The sequence below is a fragment of the Diabrotica virgifera genome, chromosome 3 (genome assembly GCF_917563875.1).
Source record: "Diabrotica virgifera virgifera chromosome 3, PGI_DIABVI_V3a".
Lineage (NCBI taxonomy): Eukaryota > Metazoa > Arthropoda > Insecta > Coleoptera > Chrysomelidae > Diabrotica > Diabrotica virgifera.
In genome coordinates, this window is record NC_065445.1 from 147,235,351 (window position 1) to 147,249,471 (window position 14,121).

Here is a 14,121-nt window from a genome sequence, read left to right on the forward strand (position 1 = left end):
TATGAATTAAACGAAAAGATTTCTCTGATATACAGAAGAAATCTTTTCCGTAGCGGACGCGAAAATGTAAATTTCAAAGTCTTCATAAAAGACGATGAACGACAAAAGACACCTCTTTGTGTCACAGATTTGTCTACAAAGCCACGTTATTCGCTACACATTCTTCAATAACGGAGAAAAACCGTGATATGAAAGGAAACGGCGATTGCATTTTATTTCACTTCGACCACCACCGATATTCTACACGACGTGTTTCGAGCTCATGTCAAGCTCTCGTCAGGAACATCTAGGTGGATGGTCGAGGTGTAAGAAAATGCTTTTGGCCTTTCTGGTAATAATAAAATAACCAGACTTCAGTACACTTGGTACGACATCTATATGAATTAAACGAAAAGATTTCTCTGATATACAGAAGAAATCTTTTCCGTAGCGGACGCGAAAATGTAAATTTCAAAGTCTTCATAAAAGACGATGAACGACAAAAGACACCTCTTTGTGTCACAGATTTGTCTACAAAGCCACGTTATTCGCTACACATTCTTCAATAACGGAGAAAAACCGTGATATGAAAGGAAACGGCGATTGCATTTTATTTCACTTCGACCACCACCGATATTCTACACGACGTGTTTCGAGCTCATGTCAAGCTCTCGTTAGGAACATCTAGGAACATCGTCTTTTATGAAGACTTTGAAATTTACATTTTCGCGTCCGCTACGGAAAAGATTTCTTCTGTATATCAGAGAAATCTTTTCGTTTAATTCATATAGATGTCGTACCAAATGTACTGAAGTCTGGTTATTTTATTATTACCAGAAAGGCCAAAAGCATTTTCTTACACCTCGACCATCCACCTAGATGTTCCTGACGAGAGCTTGACATGAGCTCGAAACACGTCGTGTAGAATATCGGTGGTGGTCGAAGTGAAGTAAAATGCAATCGCCGTTTCCTTTCATATCACGGTTTTTCTCCGTTATTGAAGAATGTGTAGCGAATAACGTGGCTTTGTAGACAAATCTGTGACACAAAGAGGTGTCTTTTGTCGTTCATCGTCTTTTATGAAGACTTTGAAATTTACATTTTCGCGTCCGCTACGGAAAAGATTTCTTCTGTATATCAGAGAAATCTTTTCGTTTAATTCATATAGATGTCGTACCAAGTGTACTGAAGTCTGGTTATTTTATTATTACCAGAAAGGCCAAAAGCATTTTCTTACACCTCGACCATCCACCTAGATGTTCCTGACGAGAGCTTGACATGAGCTCGAAACACGTCGTGTAGAATATCGGTGGTGGTCGAAGTGAAATAAAATGCAATCGCCGTTCCTTTCATATCACGGTTTTTCTCCGTTATTGAAGAATGTGTAGCGAATAACGTGGCTTTGTAGACAAATCTGTGACACAAAGAGGTGTCTTTTGTCGTTCATCGTCTTTTATGAAGACTTTGAAATTTACATTTTCGCGTCCGCTACGGAAAAGATTTCTTCTGTATATCAGAGAAATCTTTTCGTTTAATTCATATAGATGTCGTACCAAGTGTACTGAAGTCTGGTTATTTTATTATTACCAGAAAGGCCAAAAGCATTTTCTTACACCTCGACCATCCACCTAGATGTTCCTGACGAGAGCTTGACATGAGCTCGAAACACGTCGTGTAGAATATCGGTGGTGGTCGAAGTGAAATAAAATGCAATCGCCGTTTCCTTTCATATCACGGTTTTTCTCCGTTATTGAAGAATGTGGAGCGAATAACGTGGCTTTGTAGACAAATCTGTGACACAAAGAGGTGTCTTTTGTCGTTCATCGTCTTTTATGAAGACTTTGAAATTTACATTTTCGCGTCCGCTACGGAAAAGATTTCTTCTGTATATCAGAGAAATCTTTTCGTTTAATTCATACAGATGTCGAACCAAGTGTACTGAAGTCTGGTTATTTTATTATTACCAGAAAGGCCAAAAGCATTTTCTTACACCTCGACCATCCACCTAGATGTTCCTGACGAGAGCTTGACATGAGCTCGAAACACGTCGTGTAGAATATCAGTGGTGGTCGAAGTGAAATAAAATGCAATCGCCGTTTCCTTTCACATCACGGTTTTTCTCCGTTATTGAAGAATGTGTAGCGAATAACGTGGCTTTGTAGACAAATCTGTGACACAAAGAGGTGTCTTTTGTCGTTCATCGTCTTTTATGAAGACTTTGAAATTTACACTTTCGCGTCCGCTACGGAAAAGATTTCTTCTGTATATCAGAGAAATCTTTTCGTTTAATTCATATATATATATATATATATATATATATATATATATATATATATATATATATCACCCTGAAAAAAAATTTGTTGTACACCCTGTATAAATAATTATGTTCATGTTTATATTAGTGAATAGAAAATTCAATAACCTTTCAAATGAGCTATCACACAACCCCTACTCTCATTTAAAAAAATCATCGATTACGTCATCACGCTCAGATGGATGACGTCACTAGTATTATATATATGCCAAAAAGTCCTAATTTAAAAATAAAAATAGACCTGTCTTAGAATTTCTCTTGAAATTTGCCCATTCTCGAGATAATGAATTTATGCAAACTCGAACGTCCTCACGTATACTACAGTGTCGCACCTGCTTGATTGGCAATTAAAAAAACAAAGGGGTTTTCGATATTTTATTGCAAAAATCTCTTCGGGATTTCATCAATCAATGTTTAAAGAATATCTACGTATATTGGCAACAATGAAATTTTTAGATAAATGTCCGATTTAGGGTTAAAAATGGCCGATTTCGCAATTTTCAAAATTTTCAATCGCTCATATAACAAAAACTATTAACTTAAGAGAAAAATCACTAAAGACGTTTTCTGTTTGAAATGATTCAAAAAATCTAAAAAAAATTTGTTCGATGCAAAAAGAATAATTTTAGGAAAAACCCCTAATCTTTCCCCTCGCCTGGCAAGGTCTTATGCTCTTCAGAATCGCCTGTCATTGTACATATTTCTTCTGAATGACTTACTCAAACACATACTTAAATTTAAACCTTACAGGAGAAAGTTTATTTTACCCCCTAAATTTGCACTTTTCGATTCACCTGGTAGATACACATGCACCACTGAGGCCTGTCAGGTCATGGTTTTTAGGCTTGGTGTGCTATGAATTATCACTAGAAAAATTTTTAGCCTTACAGGACAACCGTTAGTCGGAGGGTTCACTAGCTCTTAGACTATAAGAGTGGTCTGAGAGGTAAAAAGATGTCATGACTGCATATTCGGCAATGGACAGAAATCCGCAGTTGAAATTGCTTTGAAATGCTGCAAAAAACAGAATTATTCAATCCTGACTATCCAACATCTTACCTGACAAGACAACGTATGGTGGACAGCTATGCAGAAATGCATGGCACCTTAAGAAGAGGAATTAATTGTTCTGAAGTTATTTTCATGTTAATGCAATTTACTATTTTTCTTGGAAATAAGCCATAATTTTACATTCAAATTAAGTTTATGAAATTGATGTTTTGATTTCTGAAGTGGAAATAGAAACATCAAAATATAGTTTATTTTAAAAAGGAATATTGTGGCTTGTAATTATTAATTTCTTACCTGTTTTCTTAATACTGCAGCATTTACTAGCTCTCCATTATGAGCTACTGCCAAGGCACCATGCATGGAATGTACAACAAACGGTTGACAATTTACTTGTTCAGATTTTGCACTTGTGGAATACCTTGTATGACCTAAAAGTGATATTTATGTTGAACTAATGAATATTAACTGAGTGATTGAAATTTACCTATCCCTTGGAATCCATGTAATTTTGAAATACTGTCGTTACTAAATACATGTCTAACCAAGCCCATACCTTTATGGACATGGTAATCATTATTACCTTCACTGGTAACAATACCAGTGGATTCTTGACCCCTAAAATAACAAGAATAAAATTATATTGTAGATATTGACTTACTTAGTCATCCAGACATTTTGTTCAAGAATTACTTACCTGTGTTGAAGGGATTCCAAGCCTATACAAATAAATTGAGCGATTTCGGAATTACATGGCCACTTTTCATTACCAATAGCACCAAATACTCCACATTCGTGTGTTAGTCCTGTGTCTGTTTTTCCTCTATTTATACGTCTATCTTTCCACTCAACACATTCAATTTCTTGGTTTTCCATTTCACCACGAAATTTGAATATTTAAATTCAAAAACCACGTGTTGATATCTACAACAACTGTAAACATAAAATGCGATTAATTTGATTTAATAAAATATTCAAGATCGCAAATTATTTATTTCGCGGTGTAATCGAATTTCAAGGTATAAATTTTTCTATCAGTATTTTGAACAAACGAGAATTTGTGCTAATAAAGTAAAAAATGACATGGTCAAAATCATATTGATTTTTGATGAATTCAAAAATGATTCAAAAATTATAATAAAAATCCATGTAGCGATTAAGAAAATTACCAAAATACTATCAAATATTAGCAAATATATTAAAGTTCGACATTTTTTTAATAAATATTTACCAAATCATTGAAGAAAATACGAGTTTACAATAAAAATAATTTTACTCTAAAAACTAATTGAGCGCGCCTATGTAAATCCATTGAACCTATATACGAGGCTAATTAGACTCGATCATCGATGGTGTTTAGCCATCACATCACAGGTATCAGGTATTAGTTGGCAGCTGTCATTTTGAAAAGTCCATGAATTTGAGGTTACGATTTATTTATTTATTTATTTATTCCATTTTGCAATACTACTTAAATAGTGCAAAAGTCTGCAACATGTGTGTTAATATCGTTCTATATGTAAACAAAAGTATCAAATACGAATTGCTAATTCCTTATGTGTTCATTTTAACATAATGTTACTTTGAAAGACTTATAAAATGGTTGTGATCTTTCGTTTGAAAAGATATTTTTTCATTAGGTTTATATTTTTGTTATCTTTGTCTTTATTTTTAGTGATATTTATTTACCATATATTTGAGGTAAGGGGTTTACACCAGTGATACTATTATTTATTATACAAGTTATGTTTTTTAGATCTTTGATAAAGTTTATTCTTCAAGTACAAAAAACTGCCAATATAATGAAAATATAGATGTAGTTTACACCTGGGTAAACGGATCTGATCCAGAATTCTTAAGAAATTTGAATGGATACTTAAAAGATCACAGAAATATTACTTGCGATGCTTCTAAGCAACGATTTGATGATAAATATGAACTAAAATTCTCTCTCAGGTAAGATTGACAAAAATTACTAAAGCTAAGTGTCCATTTGAGACAAAATAGTCTCGAGATTGCACTCACAAATGTATAAGTATGGGTCTGACTGAGGGAACTCTCGAGATAAGTTGTGATAATTATAACTTCGTTACAGAGACTGCGCTTGTCAGAAGTGGATATGCTTATTTATGACATCGAGATCTAATCTCCAGTCTTCTATCTATGCCAGAAGAACTGAGACTAGTCTCAGGTTGGTGTTTAGTAAAAAAGTAAATATTGACTTTTGACTTGTTAAAAAATGAGTGTGTGACATTGGATCAATAATGAAATTTTGCAATTAATTTTTCTTTACGAATAAAAATAATTCTTATGGAATGTTATTCAAAGTTATACAGGAATCGTGAAAAATAATGAGTTTGTATGATCAGTTTTCAATAAAATTTAATAATTCTGTGATGCCAAGGCAAAATGCAATATGTCAAAAAACATGATTTTGCAGCAGATGAGTTTAAAAGTTCACGATGTTGTAATAGTGGACATATCAGAAACTAATTTCATCATCTACTGGTTACATAGAAGCGTTTAGCCATGTAGGTTTTCTCATCGTATTCTTCATCACTCAATGTACATATTGGCATTAATAAAGAAAAATCGATAATTTTTGACATATCGGGTTTTGCCTTAGTACCACAGAGTTGGTACGCAAACGAAATACAAGGGAAGTTACACAATTTAAATTTATATTCGCATAAATTTGGTGTTGTACTAAATCTAAAAGCAGTCCAAACTGTACAGCAGATATTCGAATAAAATTTTTGAATTGCTGTGCTTCCTCCAACCTTAACTTATTTACAAGAGTTGAACAGGCTCCCAAGTCAATTCAATGATCCATCCATTTTCTCATCCAACACTTCTTTTTTTTCACTTTTTTTTTATTTTGGCACATTCATATAAGTAATTATAAGAGCTAATGCCTGATGTGAATTTATTTTGAAGAATGAAAATATGCATTCGCGTAATGAAGTCACACAGTGAGCTGTGTGTTGAAAACTGATCATCCAAACTTATTTTATTTTTCGTGATTCCTTTATAACTTGTGTATTGACTCTCTGGTTGACAGGGAATTGTCTTGGTCTCAACACTAAAGTCACCAGCGAGTCTCTCATGCTGATCTCGAGACCACAAGTGATCTCAAATAGACACCACCTTGAGACTAATCTCAATATTTTATCTCAAGTGGACAGTTAGCCCTAGGCAAACAATAATATTTAATTCTGATTTATAGATCTTTAGAGAAGTATGCGCCATGGATAAACCATGTATATATAGTGACTAATGGTCAAATTCCATATTGGTTAAATTTGGATTATGAAAAAGTTACCATTGTTACACATGAAGATATATTTAAAGATGTATCAAACTTGCCAACATTTTCTAGTCCAGCCATTGAGTGCAACCTTCACAGGTATACATTCACTAAATTACTTTATAAAGGTTATACTTTTTAAGGTTGAACTTAGGTTCAACCTAAGTTCTCTATTAAATTATTCACAAAGATTCCATATTTTGCAGTATAGTATTTAGAACCCCGACTATATGTGTGCAGATTATCCGTGCTATGATTTTCCATCACTCAAATTGCATTTTTGAAGTTTTATTGAAATAGGTTCACCATAAATCGCTATACTGAGTCTGTATACACCCGCGAGGGAGATGCATAATGCAATATCAATAGGAATTTCATTTATCATCTGCCCCTGATGCTAAATATGCTACTCTGCTATATTCTTAACAAGTGTTTCCAAAATAGCAATAACTAGTGTAAAACACAAAGAACTATTTTAGTGATTGAACAGAAGCTAGGAATTTTAAACAGAAGTGAAAAGGGTGCATGTGTTGAATCATTATGACGAATCTATAAAGTTAACAAGCAAACAATCCAGCATATCAATAAATACAAAGTGCAAAACATATCTGCACGGAAATCATTGAAAAATTTTACTTTTCAACAACTCTATGAAGCACTTACCAACCAAGTGGTTTCTGCAGCAAAGATCATAGAGCGTAACAATCTCTAGGCAAATATGTGCTAGGTAAGCGGATTTTCACAAACACTTGAAAATCAAAGAACCTTTGAAACTGATATTTATTTATTTATTACGGGAAATCCCAATTAACAACAATGATGTTATGTAAATAAATTGAGAAAAACAAAAATAACAAAAATAATTCAACCTACAACAAAATTCAAACCCCCAAAAATTAACATAACAACACAAAATTTATAGTTAAAATAATTTTAACTGAACTAAAGTATTAATTCTATTAAATGGAGCCCTGAATTTTCTCTCAGACAAATCAAATATTTCTAAATGAAGTTCATTAACATATAATAAGGTACATAAAAAAAGTGTAGTTTTGCCTCCTGTTTCGTGTAACAATCTCAGTGTTAACCAACTCTAACAATTTAGGACCATCAATTTTCCCTTTTACAATTTTATGCAAAAAATTTAATCCAGCACAGATTCTCCTTTCTGCAAGTGTTCTCAAATTGAGTTGTTTTTCCAAGATTGAATAATTATGATCATTATTCACAATATATAATTTGAATCCACAAAAACGTAGAAACCTATGCTGAACATTTTCTACAGTAGATTTATGGACAGCTTTGAATGGAGACCACACTACTGATCCATACTCAAGTTTACATCTGACTAATGAAGAGTAAAGGTTTCTGACAGAAAAATGACTACAATTTCTCAAGATAAAACCCAACATTGTGGATGACTGTATTGTGACAGAGTTAATATGATCCACAAATGTTAAATTTTTGTTGAAAATTACTTCCAAGTCTTTTATTTTGGATACAGTTTTTAATGGTTGCCCACTCAGTTCGTAAGAAGTGTCATGTTTTCTGGAACCCTTAAAAAACTAATTAGACAACATTTTGATATGTTTAGGTTTAATTCATTACTGTGACACCACTGCGTTAATCTGTCAAGATCGTCCTGCAGCAGTTGTTTATCAGTTAGGCAATTAATTATTCTGTAAACTTTGAAATCATTAGCAAAAGCGAGACTGTTTTCAAAACAATTAAAAATTGAGTCAACAAACAGATTGAAAAACGTAGGAGAACAGTGCTCCCTTGGGGAACACCAGAAGTTACACACATTGCATCCGATTTAAAAGCACCTATTTTAACCATCTGTCTAGTTATGACAATAAGCGTTTAATCCAACCTATAGCCAAAACGTCAAACCGTATATCAAATAGTCTCTTAAGAGGATGGGTACGTATTTTCGGCTTCAATGCTATTCAAATGGGGATTCATTTTTTTCGAATCCTGAGAAAACTAATAAGTATTTTTGAAAAATTTAAACGCAGAATGAAAGATTACGCTATTGCCGAGGGCCGAAAGTCCCCGAAAACTTCTATAATGTTTATTTTAATAAGTTACAGGGGTGAAAAACTAAGAGAAAATGTAGTGTGATTTTTAATTTCAAATATCTCATTCAAAAGAAACTTTTTATTTATTCTAAGGGATTTTTGGCCCTCGATAATAATTTAGTCTTTCATTATGCGTTTAAATTTTTTTAAAACATTTATTAGTTTCTTCAGGATTCGAAAAAATGGGCACCATGTCCGTGGTGATATTTTCCAAATCGAACATTCGCTATCTTTGTCATACAACGCATTGAGTCAAACAGAATATGATGACAGTGGTAGTTTTAAATATTTTAAATATTTGACATGGCACCGGGAATATTTTGAGTTGTTGGTTAAATAATATTGATAATGTATTTGATAAATAATTGATTTAAGACGTGAACTTAACAAAAAGTAATTTATTGTTTGTTATTTATGGAAGATCCAAGGAGACAATACATCAGGATTATATTCTGTGATCCAAGTATTTTGTTGTTAAAGATGTTCAAAATAATTGTAAGCGTTCCATAGTAACAATATATTATTAAAAAACCACTTTAACACTTTTCCTCTTTTCTCGACTGAGTATTAGTTTTTGTTGTACATATAAATTATTACAATCATTGGATACATAGTTAGTGAAAAAATTATCACATTTATTAACTGAATTAATAATTTGCAATTATACAAATAACAGTTATCCAAGAACATTCAAAAGCCATCTCTTTAAAGTTAATGATGACATTGTCAAGTAGAATGACCTAGTAATGTTTACATATCCATACCAGTGTGAATTTTACTACACATAATTTGCCGCGTAAAGACAGGAAAAGTAGGGATAGCCGTAAAATATTTGCGAATTATGTACCCATGGCCTTAAGAAAAATATGTAGATTTTATATTCGGAAATGAAAGTTAATATGAAGAAAATGATGGGACGGTATCAATCAAAAGAGTAACTAATCAGGAGGATGAGGAAGCTGCCAATACTATACTAGACTATTTTGAGCAACCTTCGGACCTTGTTGATATTTTGAACTTGCGACAAATATGTCAGAAGATTAAACAATCAAAGACTTTTAACACAGGCCAAGGTGACTTTTTTTAAAAGCGTAGCTACCTAAAAATACTGTTTTCTTCTGGTATGCATCATTTTTTGTAATTTAAAAGTTAGTTTGAACCTATAAGATTAATTTTTGAAGTTATACTTCTTTAGGCGCGATTGAGATTGAGGGTGAATTTATATTAATCTGCGCGCATGCGCACACCGACAGTATGGTATTAGTCGTTATACGGGCTCTGATTGGGTGTTGAAATGATCTGTCAATAATAAATAATTGTTCAATATGAAGGTAAACAAATGTATAATATATTAGTTTTATTGTTGTGAGGACAGAAACAAAAAAGTTTATAATTGTAGTGACTTTTAAATAGTTTTTAAAAGCAACAGGTACGTAATAATTGTAAATGTATCATAGGTACCTACCTATTTGAACCTACCAAAATACATAGTATGTAATACTTTTATTTACATAATTTGATTACCATCAAAATTTCTATCAATATTCACCTAATATATTGTTTTCTTACTCTATGTTTTGTTGTATTTTTCCAATTCTAAATCATTTCAATTCAAAATCAAAATAATTTGATTTAATTCAAAAATGTCAAAAGTTTAATCCGTTTAGTTAGTCGATTTTCGCACATAATGACACATTGTCTCCGTGGCGAAGCGTTTAAGGCGAATGAACCCAATACCAACCGCGCTGATAAGCTGGTTCGAATACCAATAGAAACTTTTATTTTTTTATTTTTTTTATACATTTTATGATTGTAAGTATATTTATTATATAATTTTATTTTCAGAAAATACGTTTTTAGTTAAAAAAATTTCCGACAATTAATGTTCAGAAATCATTTGTGGCATTTTTAATGTGTTTGTGTGTGTTTTATTCTTTTATTATTTTAATTTTTGGCAGTTTTAATAAAAATGTTTGAGAAGTAGTAAGTATAAATTAGTTTAATATTTAAATAAAATATAAATAAAAGGTATATTAATTTCGTTTAAATCATATAATAGAAGTATAACTTCTTACGTGCGTACAAAGTACACACGCATTCTTTTTTCTGTTATATTTTTATGGCAGGTACATTATGTATGTGTGTACGTATGTATTATACAATGATGAGCATGCTAATAACTGGCAAAATAACGCAAAAGATGGAAAACATATTAAGTTGTGAGATAAAAAGAGATGAAACTAGTAGAGGTGGGAAATTTAGCGATAGAAACCTATAAATTTACATTATAGTGATTGTCTCCCACCTTTAGACGTATTAGAGAAGTATGTCAACTAAAACTGTCACTGTTACAATGGTAGTTGCCAAACTCATCCGATACGTCTAAAGGTGGGAAACAATTAATATAGTGGTCTTCATCTCTTTTTATCTCACAAGTTAATATGGTTTCCGTCTCTTACATTATTATGCCGGTTATTAGCGCACTCATCATTGTATATAAGCAAAAATGTTTGGATTATCCTTGCTTTTCAATTATTCGTGTCTTGTCTGGTCCCGTGGAGCACGAATAATTGGGGTTCTACTTTATATACGAATCAAAAAATCATTAAGAGCGTAGGCGCAAAATTTCGGGCCAATGCTAAAGAATAAACAAAAAGTTTCTTTTGAATAAGATATTTGAAAATAAAAATCACAATCAATTTTCTCTTCTTTTTCACCCATGTAACTTATTAAATTGGAAGCATTCGAAATGTGGTGTTATAGACGTATTCTGAAAATATCATGGACAGATCGTAAAACAAACGCACAAGTGCTCGAACAACTAGGAAAACAATGCGAAGTTTTAAATTCCATAAAAATCAGGACGTTGGAATACTTGGGGCACATCATGAGAGGTGAAAAATACGAACTATTAAGGAATATAATGCAGGGCAAAATCAAAGGCAGAAGAAGCGTAGGAAGACGTAAAATCTCGTGGCTACGCAATTTCCGTGAATGGTTTGGATGCAGCTCAATTGAACTATTCCGGCGCGTAACCAACAAAATTATAATTGCCAGAATGATTTCCAATCTCCGATAGGAGCGGAACTTTAAGAAGAAGAACTTATTAAAATAAACATAGAAGTTTTCAGAAACTTTCCGCCCTCGGTAATAATGTAATCTTTCACTCTGCGTTTAAATTTTTCAAAAATACATATTACTTTTCTCAGGATTCGAAAAAAATTAATGCACTTAAACATCATTGGCTCGAATTTTGCGCCTATACTCTTAAGCAAATTATCTAAAATGAATAATATGATCGTTGTAATTTAAGATAGCAATTTAAGAATATGCATATGAACTATTACTTAATTTGCATATTTTAGAATACCTGGGCTTTCAAAAAAGTTCATATACTTTAATGATGATATATTTCTTGGTTCACCATTGTACTTAGATGATTTTTATACAGGAAGCAAAGGCTTCTTAATATATTTGGCATGGGCAGTACCAAATTGTGCACCAAACTGTCTATGGATGTATGTCAATGATGGTCAATGTGACAAAGATTGTTACAGGCCAGAGTGCCAGATGGATGGAAGTGATTGTGATGATTTTGAAGAACAGGTAATATATCTTGTTTAAATTGGTATTATTCAATTTTTTTTAAAGAATTTGTTATTGTTTTATTTTCTAATAACCTTTGAAATACAGTATGCGGCAAAATAAACAGTACTGAAATGAATATTGAAATGTTTATGATTATTTATATATATTATTATATTATTATTATTTATATATATTAGTATACATGGTTATAGCCTTGTAAACATTATTCACGATGATTCCGACAAAATAGATGTAGTGTAGGAAACAAAGGTTGAACCTTGCAAAATGGACACAAGTCCGGTTTTATTTTTTTTCTGGTATATCAAGGGGTGCTTATTATAAGACTAACTTTTTCTGAAAAAATTTCGCCCCGGAACCCCCCTTTTCACCCCTTTAAAGAGGGTAATTTATGGTTTTTGCGGAACGTAGCCCTTCCTGTAACTTTTACAAAAAATTTCTTTTATAGAAATATGAAGAGGACTATATTTTCTACGATTTATTTCCAACACCATCTCTCTATCATCCACCGTTTAGCGGGGGTGGCGCCCTAAAGTTGACAAGTTTTTAAAAAAGATGTTTTTAAAAAATATATATTTTTCCCTAAGTGTAACGGAAATTAAGAAGAAATCCTGCGGCAATTAGTCACAAATAATTGACTGATTTTTTGGTATAGGTTTTACTTAAGGGTAATTGCCTTTTTTTTAATTGCAGGGTGTTACATTTTAAAAAACCTCTTTTTTTACCATCTGAACCGTTTATGCTAGAGTAAAAAGACTTTCAGCGATTACCCATGTGCTGGTGCTATTTACAAATTTGTATAATGCACCCCCATTTTTTCCCCGGAACCACCCCAAAAAAAGAAGAATTAATAAATAAATTGATTTTCTTGGAATCCTTCACACACAATGCCCTTTATTAATATGCTTCACACATCATTTTGTGGACGTTATTATTACCCATGCATGGACACCAAAAGCAATTTCCTAATGCAACCCCTGAAGCAAAAAATAAATAAATAAAATGGGGGGTTGAAATTTTTTTTTTGTTTTTTGCTTTTTGATCCATATGGGCATATGCTTCATCAATAGTGCTTTTCAAAAATATATATGGTTATTGCAACATCTCTGCGAAAACCACCTCTATCCTTGAAAATATACTGCAGAAACTACCCCTATCCCTTGGCGAGCATGTTTTTACGATTTTCTCATTACCTATGTATTCTTTTTAAACAAAACTTATACAAGATTAAATACCACTATTTACTCTAAAAATTATGTCCTATTCATTTTTTCGTATAAGCAACCGTTACGGCACAGTGGCGCCGTAAACCTCATATATGCTTTGGCGGGCTCCAGTTTTTGTCTTTTTTTTTCGTCATCTGTTCGTTTTATTGATAAAGTACTTATGCAAAATAAAACAACACAGTGTAACCTACAAATTATGACTTATGCACATTTTACATTCTTTGCTCCCCAAAGCCACAGTGGTGGCCCAAAATAAATTTTTGCATATTTTCGCCACCTACATGCATTTTATTGCATTAATGCTACCTTAACAACACAATATTTACCCTTAGGTGGTCGCTACGCAGTGGCGGATCCAGGGAGGGGTGATGGGGGTGATCACCTCCCCCCCTCTCAAACCAAGTGATATTATATTCAAAGATTATAAAAATATTCATTTATTTTTATAGAAATTTAACCAATTGGCACCCCCCTCTTAACGATGCTGGATCCGCCACTGTCGCTAAAGCATAAAGAGTCATTCTTATAAAAATAATATTAATATAATATAAGTATTTCTATAAAAATAAACGAATATTTTTATAATCTTCAAATATA

At 32.4% G+C, this 14,121-nt stretch overlaps 2 protein-coding genes across 2 annotated transcripts in view; one reads left to right on the top strand and one right to left on the bottom strand.

Annotated features, from left to right (window-relative positions):
- The window catches only part of LOC114334079 (amidophosphoribosyltransferase-like), a 75,208-nt gene extending 70,587 nt beyond the window's left edge, over positions 1–4,621 (bottom strand). The window contains exons 1-4 of the mRNA XM_028284094.2: positions 4,536–4,621; positions 4,002–4,237; positions 3,792–3,922; positions 3,602–3,735 (exon numbers count right to left, since the gene is read on the bottom strand). Coding sequence (XP_028139895.1) covers positions 3,602–3,735; positions 3,792–3,922; positions 4,002–4,180 — 444 coding nt within the window. The 5' untranslated portion in view covers positions 4,181–4,237; positions 4,536–4,621. The remainder of the gene's footprint in view (positions 1–3,601; positions 3,736–3,791; positions 3,923–4,001; positions 4,238–4,535) is intronic.
- The window catches only part of LOC114334078 (N-acetylglucosamine-1-phosphotransferase subunits alpha/beta), a 36,001-nt gene continuing 26,490 nt past the window's right edge, over positions 4,611–14,121 (top strand). Inside the window, exons 1-4 of the mRNA XM_028284093.2 lie at positions 4,611–5,005; positions 5,061–5,260; positions 6,531–6,710; positions 12,058–12,298. Of these exons, the coding sequence (XP_028139894.2) occupies positions 4,904–5,005; positions 5,061–5,260; positions 6,531–6,710; positions 12,058–12,298 (723 nt within the window). The 5' untranslated portion in view covers positions 4,611–4,903. The remainder of the gene's footprint in view (positions 5,006–5,060; positions 5,261–6,530; positions 6,711–12,057; positions 12,299–14,121) is intronic.